The sequence below is a fragment of the Chiroxiphia lanceolata genome, chromosome 4 (assembly GCF_009829145.1).
Source record: "Chiroxiphia lanceolata isolate bChiLan1 chromosome 4, bChiLan1.pri, whole genome shotgun sequence".
Lineage (NCBI taxonomy): Eukaryota > Metazoa > Chordata > Aves > Passeriformes > Pipridae > Chiroxiphia > Chiroxiphia lanceolata.
The window spans coordinates 51,822,122-51,847,395 of record NC_045640.1 but is presented as its reverse complement, the minus strand read 5'-3'; the positions used below and the strand labels follow the sequence as shown (position 1 = coordinate 51,847,395).

General features: G+C 39.6%; 1 protein-coding gene across 4 annotated transcripts in view; it reads right to left on the bottom strand.

Moving 5' to 3' along the window:
• Positions 1-20,892, bottom strand: part of EMCN (endomucin) — a 56,006-nt gene extending 35,114 nt beyond the window's left edge. For all 4 annotated transcript variants that reach the window (XR_004356850.1, XM_032686552.1, XM_032686553.1 and 1 more), the window contains exons 1-4: positions 20,706-20,892; positions 4,027-4,086; positions 1,349-1,450; positions 824-937 (exon numbers count right to left, since the gene is read on the bottom strand). Coding sequence is in view for 3 of the 4 variants with exons in the window: in XM_032686552.1 (XP_032542443.1) it covers positions 824-937; positions 1,349-1,450; positions 4,027-4,086; positions 20,706-20,766 (337 nt within the window). In the remaining variant the exon portion in view is untranslated. The remainder of the gene's footprint in view (positions 1-823; positions 938-1,348; positions 1,451-4,026; positions 4,087-20,705) is intronic.
• Positions 20,893-25,274: the final 4,382 nt, after the last annotated feature.

The following is a 25,274-nucleotide window of genomic DNA, read 5'->3' as shown; positions in this document are numbered from 1 at the left end:
TCTGAGAGCATTGGTGTACTGAGGTAAATATTTGGAGTATTTTTTTTTAATTTTTTAGTAAATTAAATATAAAAAATGGAGTATTTCAAAACTATGGTTCATCAAAAGACTGAAGCAAAAATTTACAGTGCAGTTAATGGACAAAAAATGAGACTTAATTTCATCTTAAGTGTATTGAGCTCCTTTTGGATGTTATTATACTTGTTTAAATGAATCCAACTACTTGCTGGATAATGAGTTTCAGTTTTTATTTAATTTTATTTTATTTTACTAAAATCCAATCTGATGTTCCAGCCAACACACACATTATTCCGAAGATTTATGGGGAACAAAACTGTTTCCTGTGATTGATGCAGAGTAATTAGTACCACCTCTCTGCTTTCAGTACGATGACTCATAATAATATGGAACATAATTAACTGTAGCATTGTAACATATATAAACATAAAAAACAAAGGGGGGCTATTCTGACACCATTCTGATCACACAGAATTTTTTTTATTAAGTACTTATAAAAAAACAAACAAAGAAGAAAAAAAATTAAGACCTTTTCAAATACATCTCTCCCAATTACAAGGAGATTAAAATCCTGTGCAATGGCTTCAGATCACTGCAAATTTAAGGTGCCATGTTCTTTGTGTAAGATTCTAGGGCAAGATTCATTAAAGATATGTAATATGGCAGGATTAGTAGCTCTGCTTCCCTAGACCAGCAAATTCAAAACCCAAACTAATCTTTTTTACCTCCTTTTACTTCTCCACACTGTTTTATAGAAATTTAGCATAGAACGAGTCAGAAATGGCTCAATAAAATTATCACTTACAGTTTATTGTGCTGAAACTTTCATTTGTTGTTGTAGTTGTCTCTTTTACCACTGCTTGTGTTGTTGTATCTTGTGTTAGACCTTGTGTAGCACTCGACAAAGAAGACATGGATGCTAACAAAGGAAAGACATTAAATTTATTTCCTTTAGTTTTGTATACACACATATGCACACACCCACAACACACCTATTTCCCCGCTTGAAGCCTAATTTTAAATTATCAAAAAAATATTTAATTTAAATTGAAGATCAACAGGGATAGGACTCCTTCCACTGCAGAGGAAGCCAGTCCCTGTCCCATAGGTGGATCATCCCACTGAAGACAAGCGATAATACAATTAGAAGGCCTAGACTGGAGCTGTCTTGAGCCTAATGGGGAGGAAGCTCCTGCACACTCCTGCAAGGTTTCAACAAAGGGTTCACTATCTGTAAAACAAATTCCCAGACCAAGAGGAACTGCTTCTTAGTTTCCTGAATGCCCACTGGAAGAGCATCAACAACTAACTGAGAGCAATTTTCACTTACTGTTTGTGATGGATTCAGTTGTAGCTCCAATTGCAGTTGTTGTTGGCACTGACGCTTGCGATGGTGTTACTTGTGAAGTTGATGTCTTCATAGATTCTGTTACTGCAAGAAAGGCATTCACATCTTAATTGATCTATTTTATCATGCATAAATAAACATCACATACCTCCAGCTGCATTCTCTCACCAAGCAGTGAATTTCTGTTTTAAGTCTCACCCTTACTGAGTTTTCTTACCCATTTTTGAAGAGGATTCAAAGGGTATATGGTTGGTTTCAGAGGGGAGGTTTGGCCTGCGAACAATCTGCAAGTTACTTACTGAAAATTAGCAGCTGTATCTACCAGCCAGCTCCTAAAGGAGAGGTGCTTGGTATGACTTCCAAGGGAAGAGGTGAGGAGAAAGGAGCCTGGTGTACATGGATGAATTCACTGTGCTGGACTACACCTCTGACCAGCCCTTTGCTGCATACCTGTTTAATAGGAGGAGGGATGTAAAATCTCCATAAAGAATTGTGAGTGACACACAGGAGCACAGTTTATAGGTCCCAAGTAAAGAGCCGAAGGGGAAGAGACTCTACTAGTCTTTGTGCAATTTTTCCCTCCTCTCTCTGCTTGTCCACCTTGAGCCACATTCAAGTCTTCTTCATTGGCCAGCTTTCCCAGGTCCTCTTCCTCTCCACCCAGATTTCTGGGGAAAAAAGGGCACCCAGCAGGCCTTCCTCTTTGGAGTGCAGCAAAGCTTAGAAGATTGTGCACGGTATGAATACTATTCTCCAGTAAGTGATATTCCCTGGGGTAAACTCGGTGGCCTTTTTACGATGACTCCTAGTTCTCTCCTCCAGAGTAGTGAGACTTGGAGGCTAAGGGGAGGTGAAAGGGTTCCTGCAGGCAGCAGGGATCCCTTCCCAGCTGCTGCTGGTATGGAAATACAGGGACAGAGTTGCCCAAACATGACTAAGGCAATAGCAAGGTTTAAATCAGTGTCTCTTGCTGTGCACAGATGGCATACTGCAGGTCCCATGTGGCCCAGGCACTTGCTCAAGGGAACGGACTGGCTAAAATACTGCCAGGGATTCTGGACTAAGCAAAACTCTGTAACTAATAATTTTGAGAGTCCAGCTTTCAATTCTGTAATCTAATGCAAACAGAAAGTGCTACAGGTGCTCATTTAAATACCTACAACTACTACTTCTACCTACCTACTACCTCCTCTAGCACTTTTAGTGGATGGGATACGTGAAAGAATAGGAACAAATGTCACATAATTTTCTCTCATAGGACTTAAATACCTCTAAATGCAATGTTCACACCAGAACTTTTAAAATACATCTTATAGTCTCTTTCTCTGCTCTCAGTTTTCTGGCTGTTCACCTAGAATAAGCAGTGCCTCAAAGAATGGACCTCCTTGCTCCACACTCACAAATTTCTTTAGTCTCACAGTGGGTTTTGGATGCTTTTCTCATGAGCATAAGTAACAATGCTGCTTTCCCTTCTGCGACAAAAAGCTGCAAGAGAAACTTCAGTGAAACATTCAAAGAGTTCATTTACTGTGAGGTGTTTGGCCTTTATGGAATGTCTTTTAAACAGACATGAACATCACAGTATTTGAAACATAAAAGAACTGCAACGCAATTTGAAAAGGACTAATTCTTCTGCTGTAATAAACATAACATTATGCAAACTTCACCTGGTCGTATCTTATTCACTTGCATTACTTGCATGTCAAGTGTATACTTCATAATCTCAGTGCTTTCAGCTCCACAGCAGACTCATTAGTATCTCTAGTTATCAAAAATTAGAATACCATGTTCTTGTTTTCTTCTCTCACATGCATCACTCATTAGATGCAGCAGTCTTCAATATTGAGACTAATAAAGGAGTTGATATTTAGCTCGCATGAATGAATCATGGCCAATATTGATTTTTCATAACTTTCCATAACAAAGATGCAAAGTAAAGAAAACTGAATGTGTCAGTTAAAGATGTAAATCAGAATCCCAGACTTTTACTATCTGAAGCAGGTGTTTTCTCTGTTAGGTCTGCATCGTTTTAGTTCTTGAAGTTTGATCTAGTTAAATCAATCCCAAAAAAAAGAGAGAGCGAATGGAGCTTTTGAAATTGAGGGCATTGGTGCCACCCTCTTACCCTGAAGTGTGAATCTTGACAACAATAGTTTCAAGAAGTTATCAGCACCATTTCTGCAAATGACGGGTTCATGCAGATATAATCTCCTCTATCAGCTGAGGCCCAACATTGGCATGTATTGGGTATTTCTTTGCTATCAAAGTCCACCTTCCTCTTCTGTCATTCTACATCCACCAAATCAGCTACTTCCTGCTGCCATATATCTTAACTGATGCTGTTATCCAAATTATTCTCAATCTGATAACTTCTTGAACTGTCAGTCTTTGGTAATTTATTAATATCCAATCTCACTTGAACCACTCTTGAGCGTATAGGAACTCACAGAATTTCAACCTTTTTCACCTGAAACAAAAAATGTAGCCCGCTCAAACCAACTGCCTCCATACTAAGATACTTCAATCCTTTCTTTGCAACAGTGTTTCATAGTCACCCTACGTGAAATAATTCACCTGGTTTCTCTCTGAAGTTGGAAAAGCTGAAAACTAAAAAAACAGGGGCTTCAGAACACCAGATAAGGGTGAATTTGAACTCTTACCGGATTTTGATCCTGATGCAGAAATGGTTGAACTGAGAGTAGGGGTTGGAATGCCATCTTCTGAAATAAGCACAGAAAGAATCATATTAATTCTGCCACCTTCCAGATCTATTTAGCACTACATAGTCATATTAGCAGAGAGCAGCAAGAACCTTCCTGGAAAATCAAGTTCAGAAGCCTATTAGCAGAAGCAACCACATCATATAACTCTGCGAAAATCTTTTCAAGCTGTATCCTAAATCTCTTCATTTTGCCCTCACTGCTGTAATGTGGAGCATTTTCTACTGCCTCACACCTTGGACTGCACATTGTTTTCCAACAGGTGTCTCCAAGACTAGTTTGAGGGGAAAAATGGAGCTATTAAAGGTTTTTCTTTATCTCCTCCTCTCCTTGAATACAACCACATCTGCTCTGAGTCTTCAGGATGGAGGATTAACTAAAATAACTGTCCACAGGAGAAAGCATCCATTCTCCTGCCTTGAAATAATAAAATTGTGCTAGCTCCCTGGCTAGTATAAGCAGTTCAGGAAGTGTTTTCAGCAACACCTTGGTCCCTATATGTGAGAGAAAAAGGAGAATCCATAAAACATGGTTTGAGAAGCACCAGGCTGAGTAATGACTGACTTTCCCCACTGCCCTGAAGGCAGTGCTCCAGTTATTGGGATTTTACTGCAGTAAATTATGCCAGTCTTAAAAATTCCAGGTCAAGTTAGTAGGTGGGGCTTCAATGTTACAAAACAAACAAACCATCCAAAAAAGAGACCCCAACAAACAAAAAGCAAAATAATTTCTGTATTTTCTGACTGTACTGAAAGGTTGTTGGCTTCAAACAAGATTTTCAGTCTTATTGCTGGTTTGTCCATGATTTTCTACTAAAAGAAATTAGGGGGTGATGAAGGGGGTGAAAAAACCACATTGACTCAGAAGCAGTGGCATTTCTCAACCATTTTACACTGCTGTGAGACAAGTGTGGGTACATTTGGGGAGGACTAGATCAACTCTGTAACTGAATGGGAGAGGAAAATGGCACAGACTAATCCCCTAGTGCTTTCAGGTTTGAAGCGTGACATCCTGTCATGCTGCATTAGCATCCTGTAATACAGACATCGCAAAACCGAGTCAGGACAGCATGTCACTATTCTTCTGTGACTCCATTCATGGTAATATCTGCTGGCATTCTCTCTTTTTTTTGTCTACAGGGCAGAACAGTCAGTTGTGTTCCCTTTGCTCAGTGTGCTGCGCTCCGATTAACATTTCACGACCACCACCCGAGGCCTGCCAGAGTCACAGATCTAACCTGGAAAAAAACCCAGCATAATACAATTGCAGGGGCTCTGCAGGAATATATTAAAGTCTAATCAGACGAGCCCTTACAACTCCTCTTCCAGCAGTGTATTATCAGCTCTCTTGGCACCTACGTGTTTCTAAGGGGTCTCAACCCGTTCTCAGTGAGTCCCAATTCCTTGAGTTTTTTTCTAGGGATGCTGCTACCTTCATAATGCCTCGTCACAGCACATGCTGGGCCAGCTTGTTGTGAACATGTCCTACACAAAGTTAAATGTCTCCCCTACGGGCCTGCTGCTGCCCCAGCTCTACTCCCCAGAACACATGGATACACTCTGACTATGCACAGTCTCTTGCACACTCCATTTAAAATATAGATTTTCCTGCCATTTAGTTCCCCAGTCAGAATAATGCTTCATAACCCACACATGAAATACTTGGAAAAAAAATTTTATCCCAAGAGACCTAAAGGCAATCTTGTTTCCCTAAACATCAAGCATTTTTCCATCTCTTCATTCTCATTATGTGCTGCTGACAAAGCTCCTCTAATCCTCCACACCACAAGGCCACAGCGCTAGAACAGAATGTTTTTTCAACAGTGCCTACATTTCATATGGTTTTGTTTTAACATCTCTCAGTAGCTACCATATCTGTAACACCAGCTAAACGCACTAGCTGGCCAATTAGCTCATTCCTGAACTCATTTTTCTCAAAACTCTTCCCCTAACTCAGCATGACTTTCTGGGAAGCCCATTGAAATACTTAGATTATTCATCCTTTAAAGATGTTCCATTTAATAACCATGTTGATAGGCCAAGCTTTCCTCAAAACAAAAAAAAAAAAGGGAATTTAAGGCACAGTTTTGTTATGACTCACTATTTGCTGATTTCATCACAGGTTAGAGATAAACTAAGGTAAATTCAATTAACAGAGTATAATAAAGTAGAGTTTTATGAATTAATTGTTTTCTTAAAAAGGTGAATAATTAAATATGCTTTAAAAATAAGTTGAAAGCAACATGCAAAGACAGGATTGTGGGGGGAGAACTGGTTGATTAAAAGAAATGATAGAACTCGTGGCTTATTATGCTCTTATTTGCAATGTTAAGCTGTGACTAAGGAGAATCCTATGGGGGATAAAAGCAAGAGATCAAAAATGATTGAGAAAAGAATTTTCACCCAATAGAGACTGTTGTTAGACAAAGAGGGAGACAGAAAGCTTCATTTTTCTGCTCGTGTCAGGTTGCCTGAAGCCTCAGGTGATGGACAACTAAGTAAAGTTATAATTGCATGTTTTTTAGTAAATTCAGATGCAATGATCCCTTTGATATGAGAGTCCCTTGATATACTCTGATGTGGGAGCAGCCAAAATCTATGCAGCAATTTCTCCCACACAGAAACTGCTGCCATTTGCTGTGCTCACTGGCAAGAAACTCAGCTAAAAGGGCATAGGTGACCTGTGATGTCTGGAGAACATGCAAGGAGTTAAAAGGTGCTCACATACCACACTGGGCTGATTAAAGGGATGATGGTGGTAGTGCTAAGACTGACAAATAAAAAAGAACATGTCTTAGAGCAGATACCAAGGCAAGAAGAAATCAGAACTGGGAGAAAGATAACAGGATAGGAAGATGAGAGGAGAGGAGCAGAAAGGTCTAGAGACAGTAAGACAGTCAGGGTGGCAGGGAAAAATGAGAAGGATCTAAGAGGAGATCAAAGAACACTTGACACATGGCCATAAGACAAAACTGAAAAGAGACTAACTGTTGTGGTTTTGTTGGGTTTTTTTGGTGGTCCCTCCTCCCCCCCCCGGTTCACAGAATTTCCATTTATTGTTTTTCTGACTTGGATTTAAATAGTATATTTGTTCTAAAATGAAAGCAACAGTACAATCATTTGTATCTGGTCTTAAGATTTTTAAATGGACAAACCGAACCATTGAACTTACTATCTTCTTTTAAATTCAGAAGGAATCTTTGAATTTAGACAGGGCTGACCAACAGCCGCAGTTGTCCTCAAACCACAGCTTTTGATGCAGGCTTCAGCCTCCAAGGTCTGAGCTTGGAGTTCTCATAATTCCTTACCTCTCTCTCTCATTATTTTTGCCTTTACACTGGGAAGACCAAGATAAGCGGGCTCTGACCTTGTGTTAATTAGGTGCCCGTTATTGCTATAATCAAGACAGAAAAAAAAAGAAGAAATGACTGCATGATATTAAACCAGTAGTTCTGTTTATATCCTACAGGATACTGCAGGGCACAAACCACAAAGTTTAAAACACCACATGAAACAGATAACACAAAACTGAATGCGAAAGCAAAAACATTTTTAAAGATTAATAGATTGTTCAAAGTAGATATAGATTATATTCATTACATGAATTACTGAATTTAAGTGCTGTCTGGTTTGGCATCAATATCTGATTTTGAAAAGACATTATTTTTATGGAAAACTCACTATCATTACAGAAATATCAAGTGAAATGGCCTATTCGGCATTTTTTCACTTGACCTTGCACTAGGTAGACAAAAGCATTTCATTAAAACGCTTCTGTTCAGAAGGACCAAGCTACTTGGTCCAGTTTCAGAAGGGTTTTGAGAAGGGTGTGGATTCATGGAGGTGGGGAGTTTTTGGAGAACCATAAAAATCATCAGGAGCCTCAAGAAAAATAACCGCTCAGGAAGGACCGCAAAAATTGCATTTGTTTAGTTTAGAGACAGAAAGATTAATGAAAGGCACAACAACAGCAGTCAGCAGGTGAGGGGCTGCAGCAAAGACAAAGGACTATGATTATTATTATATCCACTGAAGACAAAATGAGAAGCAATGGACAAGGAAAATTTTAACTGTAAACTCTGCAGGTTTTTTGGTGCCTGTGTCAAGCTGTTGGCGTAACAGCCAAAAACTGGTATTTTAACCATTTTGCTGATAAGGATGTAATACATTCCCATTCAAAACCAGACCACTGCCCAACAGTCTGTAGCTAGGAGCAATTACCAAAGAGGTGTCCTGAAGAAACCTGTACATGTTAGTTCCCTGCTTCCAGGCTACAAAGCAGAATTTACAATTGGTGTTTTTATATCATGTTTGTTTACTATCTATTATCATAGAATGGTTTGTTTTGGAAGGGACCTTAAAGACTATCCAGTTCCAACTTCCCTGCTGTTTGCATGGATACCTTCCACTAAAACAGTTTGCTCAGAGCTCCATCCAACCTGGCCTTGAATACTTCCAAGTATGAGACATCCACATCTTCTCTGGGCAAACTGTCCCAGTGCCTCACCAGCCTCACAGTAAAGAATTTATTCCTTATATCTAATTTAAACCTACTCCCTTTCAGGATGTTATATTATGGTTGGTTGTGTGACCCTGGGTCTTTGCAATGACATACAAGTCATGGAGAGGTCAAAGCTGTGTTTTTGCTTTCTGTCTTACCATGCCATCAGAAATAAATAGCTATCTCTTTCCAGCAAATGGTAATTCTGCCAGCCCTTATGACAATGATAGAGCCTCCTGTAACAGCTGCTCCAGCAGTACCCATGTAAAGACTGTACAATTCATCGAATATTTTACCCTTTGAGGAAAAAGTTATAGCTGTCCTTGTAAGAAAACCTGGCACTAATCTTCTCAGAGTTCCCAAGAAATAGCTGCTGCCTGACAACGTGCACAACCTGTTTACTCTTACCTTGGAGCTCTGTTGTCTACTATGTTTTCTTTTTAATTTTTATTTATTGCTGCTTCATCTCTTCATTCTCCTATCTGATCTTTCCCCAGGCCCAATGTAGTTCTTACATTTCTCTCATTTCTGTTTTCAGTACTTATTCATCTTTCTTTCCCAGTGCATGACCTTCTACCCTAACCTTGAGATAAATTTCTTTTTTCTTTTGTAATGCATTTTTGTGTAAAGATTCATATAATCTCGAAAGAAAAAATAAAATTTACCTAGATGATCTCCCATCTGCCAGTCACTGCACACTGTTCCCCTGTGTTGACAGCAAACCCAAGTCTTAGGCACTGCTCAAAATCCTACTCAGACCCTTCAAACAGAATTGAAGTGCACCTGGATACATTAATTTAGGGGTCAATCTTAAGGTTTAATTCCTGATCTAGAACTAGGCCTTCTACATGGGCCTTCTACCTGGTGAGGTTTAGCATTTAGGTGCCCTTAGCCTTTCCTCTTGAGTAATGTTTTGTGGAGGCCCAGGTTGCACTTCCAGCATAGGGAGAGAAGGCAAAGTGCTACAGTGTTCAGGAAACCCAGGCTCAGCTTCCTGCACAGCTTCAGGCTAATATTCTGTCAAGACACATAAAAAGATGTTTTAAAGCAGCTGCCACTAATGGTTATTGCTAGTTTGTAACAATATGGTGCTGGACAGTTCTTCAAGGATCTACCGGATTTCCTGCATGTCTGTGGCATCCACACAGCATGTCGTGCTACCATAAATAGTGTGTTGGCTTGTCAGTTTGCATCTCTCCTGGATATATCATCACACTTAAGGTACATGGCTATAAGTGCAGAGTAGAGATTACTCACAGAATCATAGAACGGGAAAGGCTGGAAGAGACCACAGTGGGTCATCTGGTCCAGCCTCTCCATGGTCACAGGTTAGTCACTGGTTGACAAACCAAAAATGACAAACCAACACTATGCAAATTATTTAGAAAACCAGCAGGCACTGCAAAAAAAGTCTTATAGGAAGCATAGATGCTTCCAGTCACAAAAACTATCATTCGACATGTACTATTAGAAGAGGTTTAAGTGCAATTTTAGCAATATTGGTTGAAACTGTCAATTCCTTTCTTCCTATTCAAAACCTCTAAGACCACAAATACAAAATCTATACATTAAACACTACAGAAATAAAACAAACAAACAAACAAACAAACAAACAAATCTCCAGATCTGCAGATACTTTGTTCTGAAAGAATTAATTTTATAGAAGTAATACTGTTTCTAGTACATTTCATCCTTAAGGACTCCTACTTTAAATCTTTCTTCTATACTCATATCAGCTAGATTTTAAATGGGAATCCAGGTTCTGATATAATCCTGTGAATGGCTGAAGCTGGTAATTGTGTCGTGAAGGATGTTAAATTAAACAAAGCCATTTGCAAACTTCATGAATTTGAAGCAAACTCAAAGAAAAATACAACCTTTATGTCTTCGTATTTCTTTAGTATGCTAAAGCAATACACAAAGCATGACATGCCTCACACATACATTCAGATGGGTTTGTAATAGGGTCTGCATACAACTATTCATGCTGTGGTAGCACTTGGTGAAAGAAAAGCTGTGTCCCTAGTAAGAGTCCCATGCTGGATCACTGCCACTTCACTATCACTAAAAGTCAGAATTGCAAAGTGTTTTTCCACCCTAGCCTCACAATGGTTTTGCACTGCTGCAAATGCTCTTAACGCAGCCTCCCTTGACGTAAGCCATTTTCCACCCTGGGATTGAATATCTTATAGTGGCAACTGAAAGGACAAAGTTACACCAATCACGCATAAGGTGAACCCCTGTGAGATGTAGTCAGATACTACAGGTACAAAATGATAAGGCAGGGAGAAAGGCCATATTCTTTGCTGCCTATGCCAACCAGCTGGAAGCCTGTGGTTCCCACTGCCTAGGGAGGTGGGAAACCACCTCCCGTTTGCCAAGCCGTTACCGTCCTTTCAGTCACGTCTCTCTTCAGCAGCAGTCCAAAAACATAATATACAATCCTACATGTGGAGATCTTACACTTTAGTTCAACTTTCTACTTCTTCACTGTAGCTATGCATCCTGGTTTGTGGACTGGTGTCACACAACAGAGACAATCTGCTATAAAAGAGTGGGAAAATCTTACAGGCAGGAGCACAGGGGAAGACACGAAGCCAGTAAGGAGAAGCTCCTGGGTCAGAAAGGCATAACACTCTCCCTGCAGAAGGCAAAAGCACCTGAAAACAGGTGACAGAGATAGGCATTAGGAAAGTGAGAGCATAAATGCAAAGCCCCATAGCTGAAAAAGGAGGGACAGGCTCCTCCTGCATGGCATGGAAACAGGCAGCAGTGATTGGGGTAATATGGGACTTGGGTTCTGCAGAGGAAGCATAGAGTAGGTGGGCTGGAAGCAGCCACCAGCAAGAGCTGAGGGGATGAAGAAAGCAGAGGTAGGTGCCACAATTTCTCCAGCAGGGAACAGGGAGAAAGCAGGGAATGCAGCTTTGGTGCCAGCACTTGCCCCAGTGCTCATCCAGGTGTGTGGCATGACCCAACACCAGGCATTAGCAGGGAGCTGCTGGGAATTACTAATTCCCCAGGCAAATGGCACTGTTTCCACAAAGCCTACTCAAAACACCCAGCAAACAGCTCCTGCACCAGGACCCACTGCCCAGAGAAATACTGACAAAGCAGCTGCCAAGGACCAACCTCAGCTAATGTGGGTTGTTGAGGGCTCCTCACACCAAAACATTAATGAGAAAGGTTGGATGAGTGCCCCCATATTATTGAGTATTTGAAACAACCCAAGCACTGCATGCTTTGCCTCTCTGCATGTGTGGACATAGAAATCTGGGCACTTCACTAGCCAGCTTGATGGGGTTTTTTATTGCCTCAGAAGAAATGCAAACTCCCTATCAAAAGCTTTTAATCACAAGCTTTCTCATTGCGCCTTCTGCTGCTACGTGAAGCCTGGTGGATATCTTTATTACTGTGTACTACAGAGGGATGAGTACATTGCTTGCACTCCATAAAACAATAAATGTGCTCAGCATGCTCATCAGCACTCCAGCCTGCTTTGAATGAAGGCTCCAAGCTCTGCACTTCTCTTTATTTAAACCTGTTAAACCTATTTAATAGGTTTTAATTAAACCCTTTAAAGCTATTTAAGCCACCAGATTGTCACCCTTTGATGCTGATATATTTGTTTGCCCATGTGTAAGATAAAAGGTAGGAGTTTATAAGGGCTATTTTATAGTATGAAAAATGAACTGCCACCCCCTCTTTGTGTTAGTCATGCTAAATAAATTTGGAAAATGTCTTTAATGGGTGCAATTTTATACAGAAAGCTTTTTAAATATTGTGCATTGCTGAGTAGAACAAGACAAAGAAATAAAGGAGAGCCCCTTCCCCTGCAACAGGAAGGAATAAGAGTGTTGGTGTAAGTCACCTCCACCCAGAAGGTGGAGAGAAAACTATGTCCTTCTCTGGGTAATGCTTACAATGCTTTTTCCTTACCATGCTATTTGGAAGCCTATTTTTGTTTCCTAGGAAAGAGTGTGTTTGGGTAGGGCAGATATAAAACAGCCAGAGGGGAAGCTGAGCCCAGGTCAATCCGTAGCTCTCCTTTGCAATGTGCTGCAGCAGTTAGTAAAGTCCTAGTTCTGCTTTATGTTTGAGATCCAAATGCATCTCCAGCAACATGACTAATTGTACAATTCAGGAAAGGGTCACTGCAGTGTCTGCTATGATGTACTTATTTTTAGAACATCCGGGATCAGCCTAGACACCCATTTGAGCTACACCCACCCATGCCACTCTGTTCCTGACAAAGCTCTGAAAGCCTCTGGAGCATCAAAACCCAGTTCCTGTCAGAAAACTCTGTGGAAACATTGTGAATTGCTTCTATAATTAATGTAATTCCATGCTCAATGGTCCATTGAGACTCACTTCATCTTTTCCACACTGCCTGGAGCAAAGGTTAAATGGTACAGACTATCCCAAAGGGAAGGTCCCAAATGGGCTTTGCAAGCTCTGAGTGGAGTACAATCTCACTGGAGTTACTTTATAGGCAAGGATGAAGGGTATACTTTGAAAATATCTCATCCCTCTAATTGGCACGCATAGCTGATGAAGACCTCCTTGTCTGTAAGTATCTTGCCCAGCTTATTGGAACTCTTATTATTTTGAATTTCTACCAATTCACAGCTGCTCAGATCAGATGCAAAACTGAAACTCTTTTCCCACATGCTTTATTCCTAGTAAAAAACCAAAGTTGTTACCCGGAAAGCACTTGAAACAGACTGTCAGTACTGAGGACCTATCAAAGAGCAGTGGGAACTGCTGCAGTAGCCATGTCAGCTCCCACGCTGATAACCAGCTTCCTAGTGGAGCAGAGTGGCCCACATTCAGGATGCTCAGGCTTGTCAAAATCTCGGGTCCCGGTCAAGGCACTGGAAAGTCATGGTGAGCTGGGAGCTATTAATCTCCTGTTAGTGAGCAGTTATAGACACCCCTTGTACTTCTATTGGAAATTAGAGTAATTTTATTCCCCATGACAATTACAACTACTGTGAATAAGCTGTTCCATTGCTACACAAACCCTTCTGCTCTTCTTCAACCTCTTCTCCCAGAAATGATCAATTCCCATTTTCTATTTTGCATCTGGATAACAGCATTTTCTGCCAGCTCTTGGAAATGGAAGGTGAAAGCAATTGTGGAGGAAGCAGAGAGTGCACTACAAAAAAGTGTCTCTAAGCCAATAAGATGAATTGTGCACTAGTTCACCTAAATTCAAGAGCATTAAGACATACCAGCCACATGACTCCATTAGCACAGGGAATGACACGCAAAAGGGAAATAATGGAATCCTCTGAAGCCATTTGAACTAGACAGGATAAAATGTGCAGAGAACCAAAAACCAGTCCTGCACTGGGAGGTTTTTTTCCTCTAATATGTGTGCTGCGTCCTTCCCTTTCTGTCGTTAGCACATCCTGGGTATTGGGTTATTCGGCATAGATCTCTAGTAAGGTCTTCCTTTTGTTGCATGTTGGAAACTAGCGAGTTGTTAGCAGTCCAATAGTTTGTTAAATATATTTCCTGTCTTCTGAATCACAGCAAATATATTAATGCACTACTCTTATAAGAAGAAACCTTCCTAAAGAGAACCTAAAGCTGCTCTGCTGGAAGAGGTTTTTGACCAGCCAGCTTTTGGTGTAGTTACAATTTCTAAGAACTATGTGTTTAGTCTCAAAAGAGAGTAAGACTCCACAGGATGTCCAGAAAGCTGCATAATTCAAAGAATTCAGTAGTTTCCGAAAAGAGATTTTAACAGTCCTGCGCAGGAATGAGCAACTACAATGAAACTGCACACTGGCCCCAAACATTTCATCTTGTCACAGATTTCTGCCTTTATGACCATCTGTGGGAGACAAGGGCAAATGAGGTTTGACAACTTGGCAGGAGTTTCACAGTCTGTAATTCCTGGGAAAAGAAAAAGCCCAAATTTTGGCCGTTAGAGACTTTGAATGGCCATGGAAACATCAGCCATGTATCATGTCCAAAGTTGCCTTTCTCTGTTGGACATGAAATCGGGAATTTGGGGGGGAAAATATTTAAATTTCACATTTTTTGAGAGTAATCCTCACCTATTTTTGCCATTTCACCTAACAATGTTTGGTGATATTTTTGCTTCCACAACCTTTGAATGAGTTTGCAAACACTGATATTTACATCATACATATTGCTGTGATATATAACCCATGCTGAGATAAGGAGGAATAATTCATCTGTCTGGAAAGATGATTTCAGACTGTCCTCATATGGGGATAGATAGCACCCCATGCACTAACATTTAGAAGGTTATCAAGACTGTATGTCAAATAAAACCCTAGACTTAATGTTGAGCATGAGAAAAAGTAGGAAAACTAATAAAACCCAAAGTAATATATGGGGTTTTGATCACTTCAAGTAATTAATGTGCAATGAAAACACATCTTGACAAATAAGTATTTTACAGAGAAAAAGAATACAAATCACTGGCCAGGGAGGTTTGTAAATCTCCTGGTACAATTTTTCTCAGAGCAACTAAAATCCAAAGCTTTTGCCATTATATCAGTAGTTGCCTCAATAGCTAAATCTGTCAAGCCTCGAAATGACATTTATCTCCTGCTAAAAGTTATGAAAGAAGGAATCTGCAGGAAGCATGCACATTTCATTAATATAATCATGGATTTAAATAATTTAACCCTAAAATTTTGATTACACTGATGCTCATCAAACCAAGTACCAGACTGAGAAATCACACTATTAAGACAAACTGAATGTGCTTTTTAGAACAATTACTTATCTTGTAGAAATCTTCAGACAGCAAGTCTGGCATAGTGCTCCCATTCCAGCAAAACACATAATTTCTTTAGAGTGATAAGGCAAGGCAGAAAGGTTCCAGCAGATAAATGATGCAAAACTACGTGTCACTTGCTTTGTGGTTCCAGAAACCTGAGACGCATTGCTCTCTACAATATGTAGCTAACACACACCCAGGAGCATGTTAGTGCCATTGGAAAAAAAAAAAAAAGATTAAAACTTGTTGTAAAAATACTCTATTGATAAATAGGATAGAATTTGCATCTGTACCAAAGTCAGGCAAGCATCCACTTCCCCCACAAAAGCAGTGAGAAAATCCTTGCCCTGTTACTAGTTTGAAAGATAACCTTTGGAGCACTAGCTAGTTAGCCTGGCCTGAAAGGGGATGTTGTCTTCCCTGACTGCTGAGAAAAAAAAAAATCTTTCTGAATTAATTTGGACCCCTCCAGACCAGCCTCTAGGACATGTGAGGGTGGCAGCAGAGGGCTTCCTACCCTCTTTCTACAATACCCCAGCAGATCACACTTACTGAATTTTGTTCCAAGTCATTATATCAGCAAGCGATAATCAGCACAGTTTTCTCACATGGGGAGGTAGGGTCAGAAGGCACAGTGTAGAGACAGAATCATATTAAATTGTGTCAAACCACTTTTCTTAATGCAGGTAGGTCTGGCTGATACAGCATGCAGCTCTTAGGGCACCCAAGGGCCAATTTTGACAAGATGAACACCAAGGTATCACTACCTGTATCTCAGCTGCTGGAATAATGATGGTGACTTCTATGGCAGAACACGGTGCAACTCAGGGGTTTGACCCTTCCATTTACATCTGGGAAACCTATTTTTAGAGGGCTAGCTGAACAAAAAAGTAGATGTTTGTCTTCCAAGGGAGTCAAGTCTTTAATTCTTGACTTGTATCTGGAAATAACAGCTACTACACACAAATCCAACACTGTCTCTCTGTTTTTTTAAAAAACCCCAAAACATTAAAGGGGCTTTCTTGAGTTGTTGCAGCAAAAAATACAAACAAACAATACCTTCTCTGCTTCTACTTCATGAGGACCACAAGTAATAAGGATGGCTTTCCATACAATTTTACTGTCTTTAGTCTTTTAAGTTAGTCTGACTATTGAATAGTACCAGTTCAAAGTATTCCCTTCTCTAGGTTAAGAGTTTCTTGGAGATTACTTTTAATTCCTACTTTTTCAGGTTTTTTACATAGGACTCAGATGTATAAACAATTTGAGCCCAGATTCAGGGGCTCAGAAAAAAACATCCCACACAACCAAACAAAACCAAGCCTCAGCCAATTTTTTTTCCTAATTTATAATGGAATAAATATTAATAAGAACTCTAGGTTTAAATACAGATAAAAAGAGAAAGCGAAATAAAAAAGAAAACATTCTGGTAAATTTTCAGAGGAGACAACCATTTGTTGGGCATGGAATTATGTATTCTCAGGTTTGGAGCTGAATGCTGCAGGCAACTTGCCCTTCATATTCAATTTCCATTTATTTTGGCTGTAAATCACAAGCAAGCAGGTATCAAACCATCTGCTTCTATCCTCAGTAAATGCAGTAAACTTGTCTTCAGCTTTGGGGCTAGAACAAGCAATTTTCTTCTGTCCAGTAATAAATACACCTTTAAAATCCGTTAGGCAAAAATTGGCCCCATATGCAAAAGATCTAATGAATGAAAGGAATGTAGGGGCAGGGGAAACAAAAAAGAACAAAACAAATCTGTACAGGGATAAAAATTCAATATTCAATTAAGGGTTATGATAATCTCCAGCACTATAATTTGATCTTTGACAAAGCTAGTTTTGCAAAATGCTAGGAACAGTGAAAATGCCAAACGCTTTTTTTTTCGCAACAGGAAAATTCTCAAGACATTCAAAGTTTGGGCTCAAGCAAATTAAAGGTGTAAGAAAGCCTTATGCAAAGCCTATTCACATTTCTCAAATTTTCAGAGATGAGACAATGATCTAACTGTGACAGTCTGTGTCTCGCTGGTCTTCTAGAGAAACAACACGAATAATAATCCAGATTGAGGGAAGGCTATACTCAAAACCTCTAACTGCTCAAAATAGTTTAGCTAGTATTTAATTTTTAAAATGAATTTTTAAAAGACTTGAAGGCTTGTGAGCACAGAAGATGGGAAAGGAAAAGGCTATTCATCTCCTCTAGTTTACACCAACAAGAGCAGAGTTCAGGCAGCTGCAAATGTATGTAATCACTACAGGAGCCCTGGTTGAGTGGGACTTCTCTGAAGCTGTCAGCCTGGGAGTCAGGATTAATCAACTGCATTGTAGGGTTGGGATGCTCCACAACATCCCCTTAATGGGGAAGGGGGCTGGAAAACCTGTAGCTTAGGGCTGATCCACAGTGTAATGGAATACGTCTAAATTACTTCAGGGGCATTTAGACCAGGCTCTCAATGCCAAGACTTGCTCCTACCCTTCCAAAATAAAAAGCACCCTTGTTGTTTTTTTTTCTTTGCGCCATTAATTTTGACAGGGCACTTGGATAAAGTTACTGCTAGCTGTCAACAGGGGTCAGTAATCAGATGCTAATAAACCCACCCGCTGTATGTCTTCAACGCGAGACAGTCTGTTCCAGCTCCTACATTTGAGTACATAACCAGAAGGCATCCAGGCTGATGTTAAGGGGAGCACAACCCACTCTCCTCTGCCATCAGTTCTGCAAGAAACCAGCCTGGGTGCCTGAGTGAGAAGGATACTGTGATGTGCTACAAGCACTTTGTGGAGGACATCTGCTGTGCTGTGTTGCCACACATTTGTGCAGACTCAAGAGCATTTGTATTTGATTACTATAATTTGACAATGTATTTTTTTACACATTCCAGTACTGTCTGTTTAAAAGCTGGAAATGCTATAAATCAACCCAGAAAGCATTTCTATTTGAGTTGTTTTGGAACAGGTAAGCATAAAGAGCAATATGCCAGGAGGACCGAACACCTTGAGATGAGCATGAAGGAACTCCTGTTTTAAGCATGTCATTTAACTTCCAAAGGGTTGAGAAAAGCCTTGAGAGGAGGGATAAGCTGTCAGGAAGCTACCAACCTCCACATTTGAACATAACTGAGCCCCTAGTAACGTGCTGACACGATCTCGCCAAAACATTAGGGGCTTTTGAGGATGCAAGGTCCCAAGACAAATTAGAAAATTGCAAAGAAAGGCACTGCCAGCACACAGGCTAAAGACAAAGCATGAAATTTGGAAACCCTACAGGAGACTTGGTGCTTTCTTTACTAACCACAGTGGAAACATCCTTATCCACTTCAGTATGATACACAAAAATACAAAGACAGACAACTTGCTTGTATTACATGAAAAAGTTGCAAGCCCACAGAATACTTGTCTTTGTAAGCTTTGAAGGCAAAATACCCCAAAACCTGGGAGAGGGAATATTAAAACACTGGGGTGTGATTTGACCTTCTCTAAATTTTACTGAGCATCCTTTTAAGATACTAAAGGTGTTCCTAAGCAACCGAAAAAAAGTCTTGTTACTGTCTCCAGTGTTCAAAAAAGGGAGACTGAGCACAAAGGAGATTGGTGTTAGCCTCCTTACTATCAGTTCCCCTCTCCAGATTATAAAATCCTGCCATTACAGCCCAGGACACTTTGGGGATCACAAAAGTGGAAATCCAAATACTCGGTCCAGCTTCATACTACAGACAATAAAACCACTTCTGTCTTAACAGGTTGATGCATGGGGTAGCCCGAAGGAAGCTTGATCAGATTATGCACCTTTACTTTCACAAGGTAGATAGAGACATACTCCAAATTTCCCCACAAATATTCTTAATTGTGAATTTACCAACAGAATTTCACTACCATATCTACCTTGCAATAAAGCATTTAAAAATACTTTTACAGAAACAAAATTGTTCAGAACAAATGTACCATATATAAAATTTGCTTATTCACTGTCATCAGTTCTGCCACATTCATATCACGCAGAGGAGGGAAAATCCTTTTTAAAGAAAAGATTGTATAAAATTGACAGAATTCCTCCCACCTTTGCATGTTGCTTTCTGGTAAGCTTTATGGACTGTTGTGTTAAATATGCTCTTTTTGATGCAACTCCACGTTGCTTTTCACAAATTGTGAAATTAAAGCTTCAACAATGACAGGAAGGCTATTTTTACTAGGAGTAGCAGACAGAGAATAAATAGTACTTCAACACAGACTTTCAGGGCTTGTACTTACTTAACATAGTTTTAAAAGCAGTTCTTTCTGTGGCACAAGCTTATTTTTAATCTCCTTTGTTGATTTGCTTCCCTAACAGGAGTGAGCCCAAGCAACAGTGTAAGATAGATCACAAAAGACCAGATTTTAACACATAACCTGAGCAAAAGTTGATTAATTTTGTATAGATCAGTTAATCTATTATCTACTTTCTATTAGATACCCATCTAATAGATAGACATTTATTAATTATCAATTTTTAAAGTTCTGATTCATAGATCCCTTGAAGACAATCTGTAGGCATTTGTGGAAGCTTTGGCCCAGAGGGTCAGCAAAGGAAAGTGCAGACAAAAGGCAGATTTTACTTCAAATGTATCTTTTGACAAAGGTGATAGACTCTGGCCATTGTTGCAGTTTCTCTCATCCTTTCAGGGTGACTAGTTAATTTCACTTTAAAAGCATGATCTTTCAAGCTGAAGAATAATGAAAACATCAGTTCAGTGACCATGTGAACATCATAAAATTTGATTAAATCTGTGCATTTGAGAATCATATTTAAAGAATACAGCACTTAGTAACTAATATCTCCCCTAGGCTTGCATCCCTCAGTATGTGACACTTGATAAATTTTGTAAGCCCCTATATCTTTGGGGACAAAGCTAAAATAATTTCTGAGAGGTACTCTTGGCCAAACTTATTGCTGGCATAGTGCCAGGGAAATCCATCAGAATAGATCTGATTTGCAAGAACATTAATTACAAAATCTTTCAGACATTTCAATTCCCCCCCTAAAGCCATCTGTACAAAAGATGCTTTATTTCTTAGAAGAAAAACACAACTGAAAACTTTTGTAAATATATCTCTAATTTTAATTCCTCTCAGATTTAGGAGCTTCACGATATCTAAAAAGAAAGCTGTCACAAAAATACAATGGCAGGAAAGTTTTTTCATAGAACACATATAACTCAACTACCAGTTAGTAGTACCTTCTTTTCCTCCAACACACAGTCTTTCAATCACTGCAGTGGAAAAAAAAAAAGCATCCAGCTACTGACAGCTAAGCTTTTGCTCACAAAACACCCCACAAATGTGACAAGTCTATCCAAGAAAGCCAAAGAACTTACCTCCCACAACACAAACACAGAGTACAGCTAAGAAAAAGAAGGCAATTCCCAGGAGCTTCATGCTTGGTGGTTGTGGTGGTAGTGGTGGTAATGCTGTCAGCCCTCCCTTACACAGCTGGGCAGGGAGTGCTCTCTCACTCTGGGGCAGGCCTTGATTACTCCATGGAAAAAGGTGTGTAGAGACTGTGCCTAGTCACTGCCCATTCCTGCTTATTTTGGGGACTTTGATAAAGAACAGGAGGAAACACAACATACTCCCTCTGGGAGTTCAGCACAGAGGAGATTTATTGTTTCAGTTCTTACAGGAACTCCTTTTCTTTGGCAGTGAACTGTGTTTTTGTTAATACGTTATTTTGTTCTTCTTCGGTCACGAGGTCAGGAAGGTTTCTGAACAGAGGCAAATCTTTCCTTAGAATATGCTATACATCACCAGCTTTCATACTATAGTTTGTGATACTTTTAAAGGAGACATTTATGAGAAGTGAGGGAGCCCAGGCAGTGGGAGATAACATAGAGAGGAACAGAGGAGCAAAACAAGCAACAAGAACCCTCATCTGTCGTGGTTTTGGGGTGCATAAAGTGGCCTTGGTGAAAATCATAGCTGCTTCATGTTAAAGGTAGAGAGAGAATGCCTTCCTGAGAGAGCTGCCATCCTGAAACCAACAGGATGCAAGGGGCCACTAGAATAGGGCAAGGAAATAACTCTAGTAAGGTGCCCCAGCAGGGAGAGGCTCTGGGCTTCTCGGAGTTAGAGCTCGAGCGTGGGTTTTTTCTTTAAATGGAAATGGATCCTCTTTATTTTTTTATTTTTTTAAAAAATGTCAAAAGTTGAAATTATGGAAAGGTTTCTTTATTCTTCTGTATAGGTACTTGCTGGGCCATGGGATGGGAATACAGTCCCCAAAGCAAGCCTCTTACCTGAGCTGTCTAATCAGCCACCACAGAATTGCTCTCTCCTCCTCAGGACCCACTGACCTGGGAAACTTTGGTATCCCTCCTTCTCACAGCCTTTCTCCAATTTCCGTGGAAGAAATCTGAGCAGAGTTCTAGAGATAAAGGCTATCAAAGCATGTTCTTGTACTACTCTTGTGCTCTGTGCCTTAACGATTCAAGGCAGCTAATGGCTTTTAATCACAAAACTTCAACCACAATGAGAGTGCAGTGCAGTATGTTTGCTCTTCTCCCGCTTTGTCATCTCTCAGGAAAAATTGGTGGAAAAATTGACAAACATCCTGACTCATTAAATAGTCAACTCTACTTATTTCAGTACTCAAGATTTACTTTTTTTTTCTTCATGACTTTTTCCCACTATATGGGGAAGTTTTGGAATGGCTTCACATGCAGGAACTCCCATGAGCTAAGCCACAGTGCTTCCAACCACAGTGCAGTTTTATTCGTTCAATGAGGAAAATGGTAGCAACTCAGCATCATGTGTGGAATCATAACTGTTTAGGTTGGAAAATACCTTTAAGAAGATCACTAAGTCCAACCACTAACTTAGCACTGCCAAGTCCACCACTAAACCATGTCCCTAAATGCCACACCCACACATCTAAATACCTCCAGGAATGGAGAATCAACCACTTCCCTGGGAAGTCCATTCCAGTGCTTGACAACCCTCTCTGTGAGGAAATTTTTCCTCATATCCAACCTGAACCTCTCCTGGAGCAACTTGAGACCACTTCCTCTTGTCCTCTCCCTTGTTAATTGGGAGAAGAGACCCACACGACTTTTGTTTGAAGAAACCACGCTGCTATATCTTAAGACTATGACACATCCTTTGCCTATTGCAGGTGATATAGGCTGGTGCTCAACAGAAATCTGATGGTAGACAATGAATTGCTGGCACTTCATTTGGACAGGCTTATGTATTTGCCTCCATGAGAGATGCAAACATGTAAGTTCTCCTTAGCAAGACTGTATTTTCACCATTATTGAAAAAAAACACACGCTAACACAAACTTCACTGAGAAAGTGGTGGGCCACACAATGGCACCTTTGTCAAGTTGATTGGGGTATACGGCAGGGAGTTAGCTCCAGTGCTCTGTTTTTATGCTAGTTTTGTGCTGCCATAGGGCCCGAAGTTAGAAGGGGCTACAAAAGCAATAACTACTGTAGCAGAAAGAAAGGGAAAGAAAGACAAAGGGACAGAGAGTCCTAAGGCAACTTACCGCCTCCCTGAAGCATTAGGAGTACCTCCCTCTGAGATACTCACTAACATCAGTTTCAAAGGAAACTAACTTTGACTGGATCAAACTTGGATAGCAGCAGCAGTATGCACAGTGAGAAATAATAGGAATAGCAGAGGAACAGCTCAAATAACTCACTAAAAGAAAAACTCTGGCTAAAGCTGAGTTGTAGTTGTAGCTTCTGACTTGGATTATCTGAGCTGCAGAAGAGATTTTCACAACTCTCATCAATGGAAACAGATATTTTGCTTTAAAAAGAAATAATTTAATGTTTTAAAAACTTGCAGAGGTCTTTGCAGCAAAAGAATATTCCTCTATTTGTTCACTGAACAGAAATCTTCTCTTTTCGTTCCTACTGGCAAATAAGTTTTCCTTTATTGAATAAATGTTTTTCTTTCTTTCCTCAAACCAAGAAACTTAGCTTCAGTGCCAACAAGTGCTTTGTTTCATAAAGAGAAATTTGGTCATCAGTACTGCTGCCAACTCTGGTATTGCTGCCAGTGCTGGAATATCTGGAGTTTCACTTAAAGGCCCTTAACAAGTGACTGTATGGCAGTCTGAGTTTTCACATTTTTTCAAGTAAAAATTTAGCTCTCCTAGTTGCAGAAGAAAAGAGCACTCTGGAGAATGAAAGGACTCTCTGTTTTAAAACACCGTTATTTTGTAGGGTTGGGATAGCTTGAGTTATATATTTGTTTTTGCCAGTGTGGTATTTCATTATTAAAGGGAAACCATTTACTGCCATGGTGGATTTGCAGCTACAGCTTTATTGGTCTCAGGCTGTATTTATATTTATATGTTCTTTCCTGGTTCACATTGCTTGGAGCAAAACATTGCCTTTTTATGCACAGTTTTCCTAGGAGGTTCAAACAATCCCCATCAGATTTAGAGAATGTAAAAATTTTACGTATTTTTCAATATTCTTGAAGCACCACTGCATAAAACAGGTAATAGCATGGACAGCTATGCTACCTTGCTGTGGGCTGCTGACAATTTCCAATATGGGTGTGAAGAGTCAATTTGTCAAAGTCTCTACAAAAGCAAAAATAAAACGATTAAAAAAAATAATGGTTTTGGTGTTTTACTAAAGTGAAGAAACAAACACACTGACTAAATTCTACAGCCTTTCCCATTGACGTTTGCTATCCTTTCCACTGATGGTTATTTTAACTCTTATAGCAGAATGATAGAAGAAGAGCAAGCTGTCTCAAACTCTATTGTTTTTCTCCATCTGTACTTCAGCAATACCTTTAAAGCAGTATTTTATCAGAAATTACATATGACTTACCTGTACATTTAGCTATACTTCCATAAACAGGGTAAATTTGCATTGAAAAATGCAGTTGTAACAGCGCAGAAATACATTGTTTAGTTATGCTTTGTATTCTTTTTAAAATTGTTTTTTAAAGTACTTAGGTTTTACTCTATTACATATATTAAAATTTTAATATAAAGTAGAACTCCAAAGAACTTGAATTTAGCAGTAGAAAACCAAGATATTTTGATGATTATGTATAGAAGTTACTCTAAAAATTCATGCTGTGGGACACATTAAAATATAGATATTTTGTTCTGAATTTTTTATGGAAGCATTGGAACATCTCATGGACTAGATATATCAGTGTCCAAACCCTCTGCATGAAATAATATTAAAAATATGAAAGATTAGGATCATAAATGTATTCAATTGCTTAAAAAAACAAGACAGGGACCTTTACTTTGAAGGATGGAACTGCTTAAATCTCATTGATTTGATTCAGAGCTAGCTGCTAATGTGAAAAATTCCACTGAATCTCTAAGTGCCTAGATGCCTTTATGTAGACACTAAAGACCGAAAGGTATTTAGTCTGGGGTTTTTGTTTGGGGTTTTTTTTTCTTCCAAAAGATATTTTCAAGGCCAATACAGTTACTGCATCTCTGGCTATCAGAGGATTGTTTATTTGCATTACCAACAGATTATAGCAATATCCATTACTGCAGAGCATGTGTTTCTTATTCTTACATACCTGGAATTTTACTGATATACTATAGGGACTCAAAACAAGTTTGAAGGATCTGGCTCGATTGTTTATTCACTTGCAAATGATACAAGTGGACCGTATTCATAGAAATGTATTTGCCACTCAACTGGAGTGTCACATTTCAAAGGATTGTTGTATGTTTGAGATATTCAAAAGGTATACATCACTACTGAAAGGGTGCAGCAGCCTTACACTCCTGAGCTACCTCTGTCCGTCTCTTTCCCACTGTACACTCCCACTGCTGCTGCAATCAAAACACAAGACAAAGGAGGGCTCTGCACTTACATGCTCCATGTTCCTATTACAAAAACTGTATTTCCATTCCAAGCCACAGTTTATTTCAGCATCTCATGAGTCTT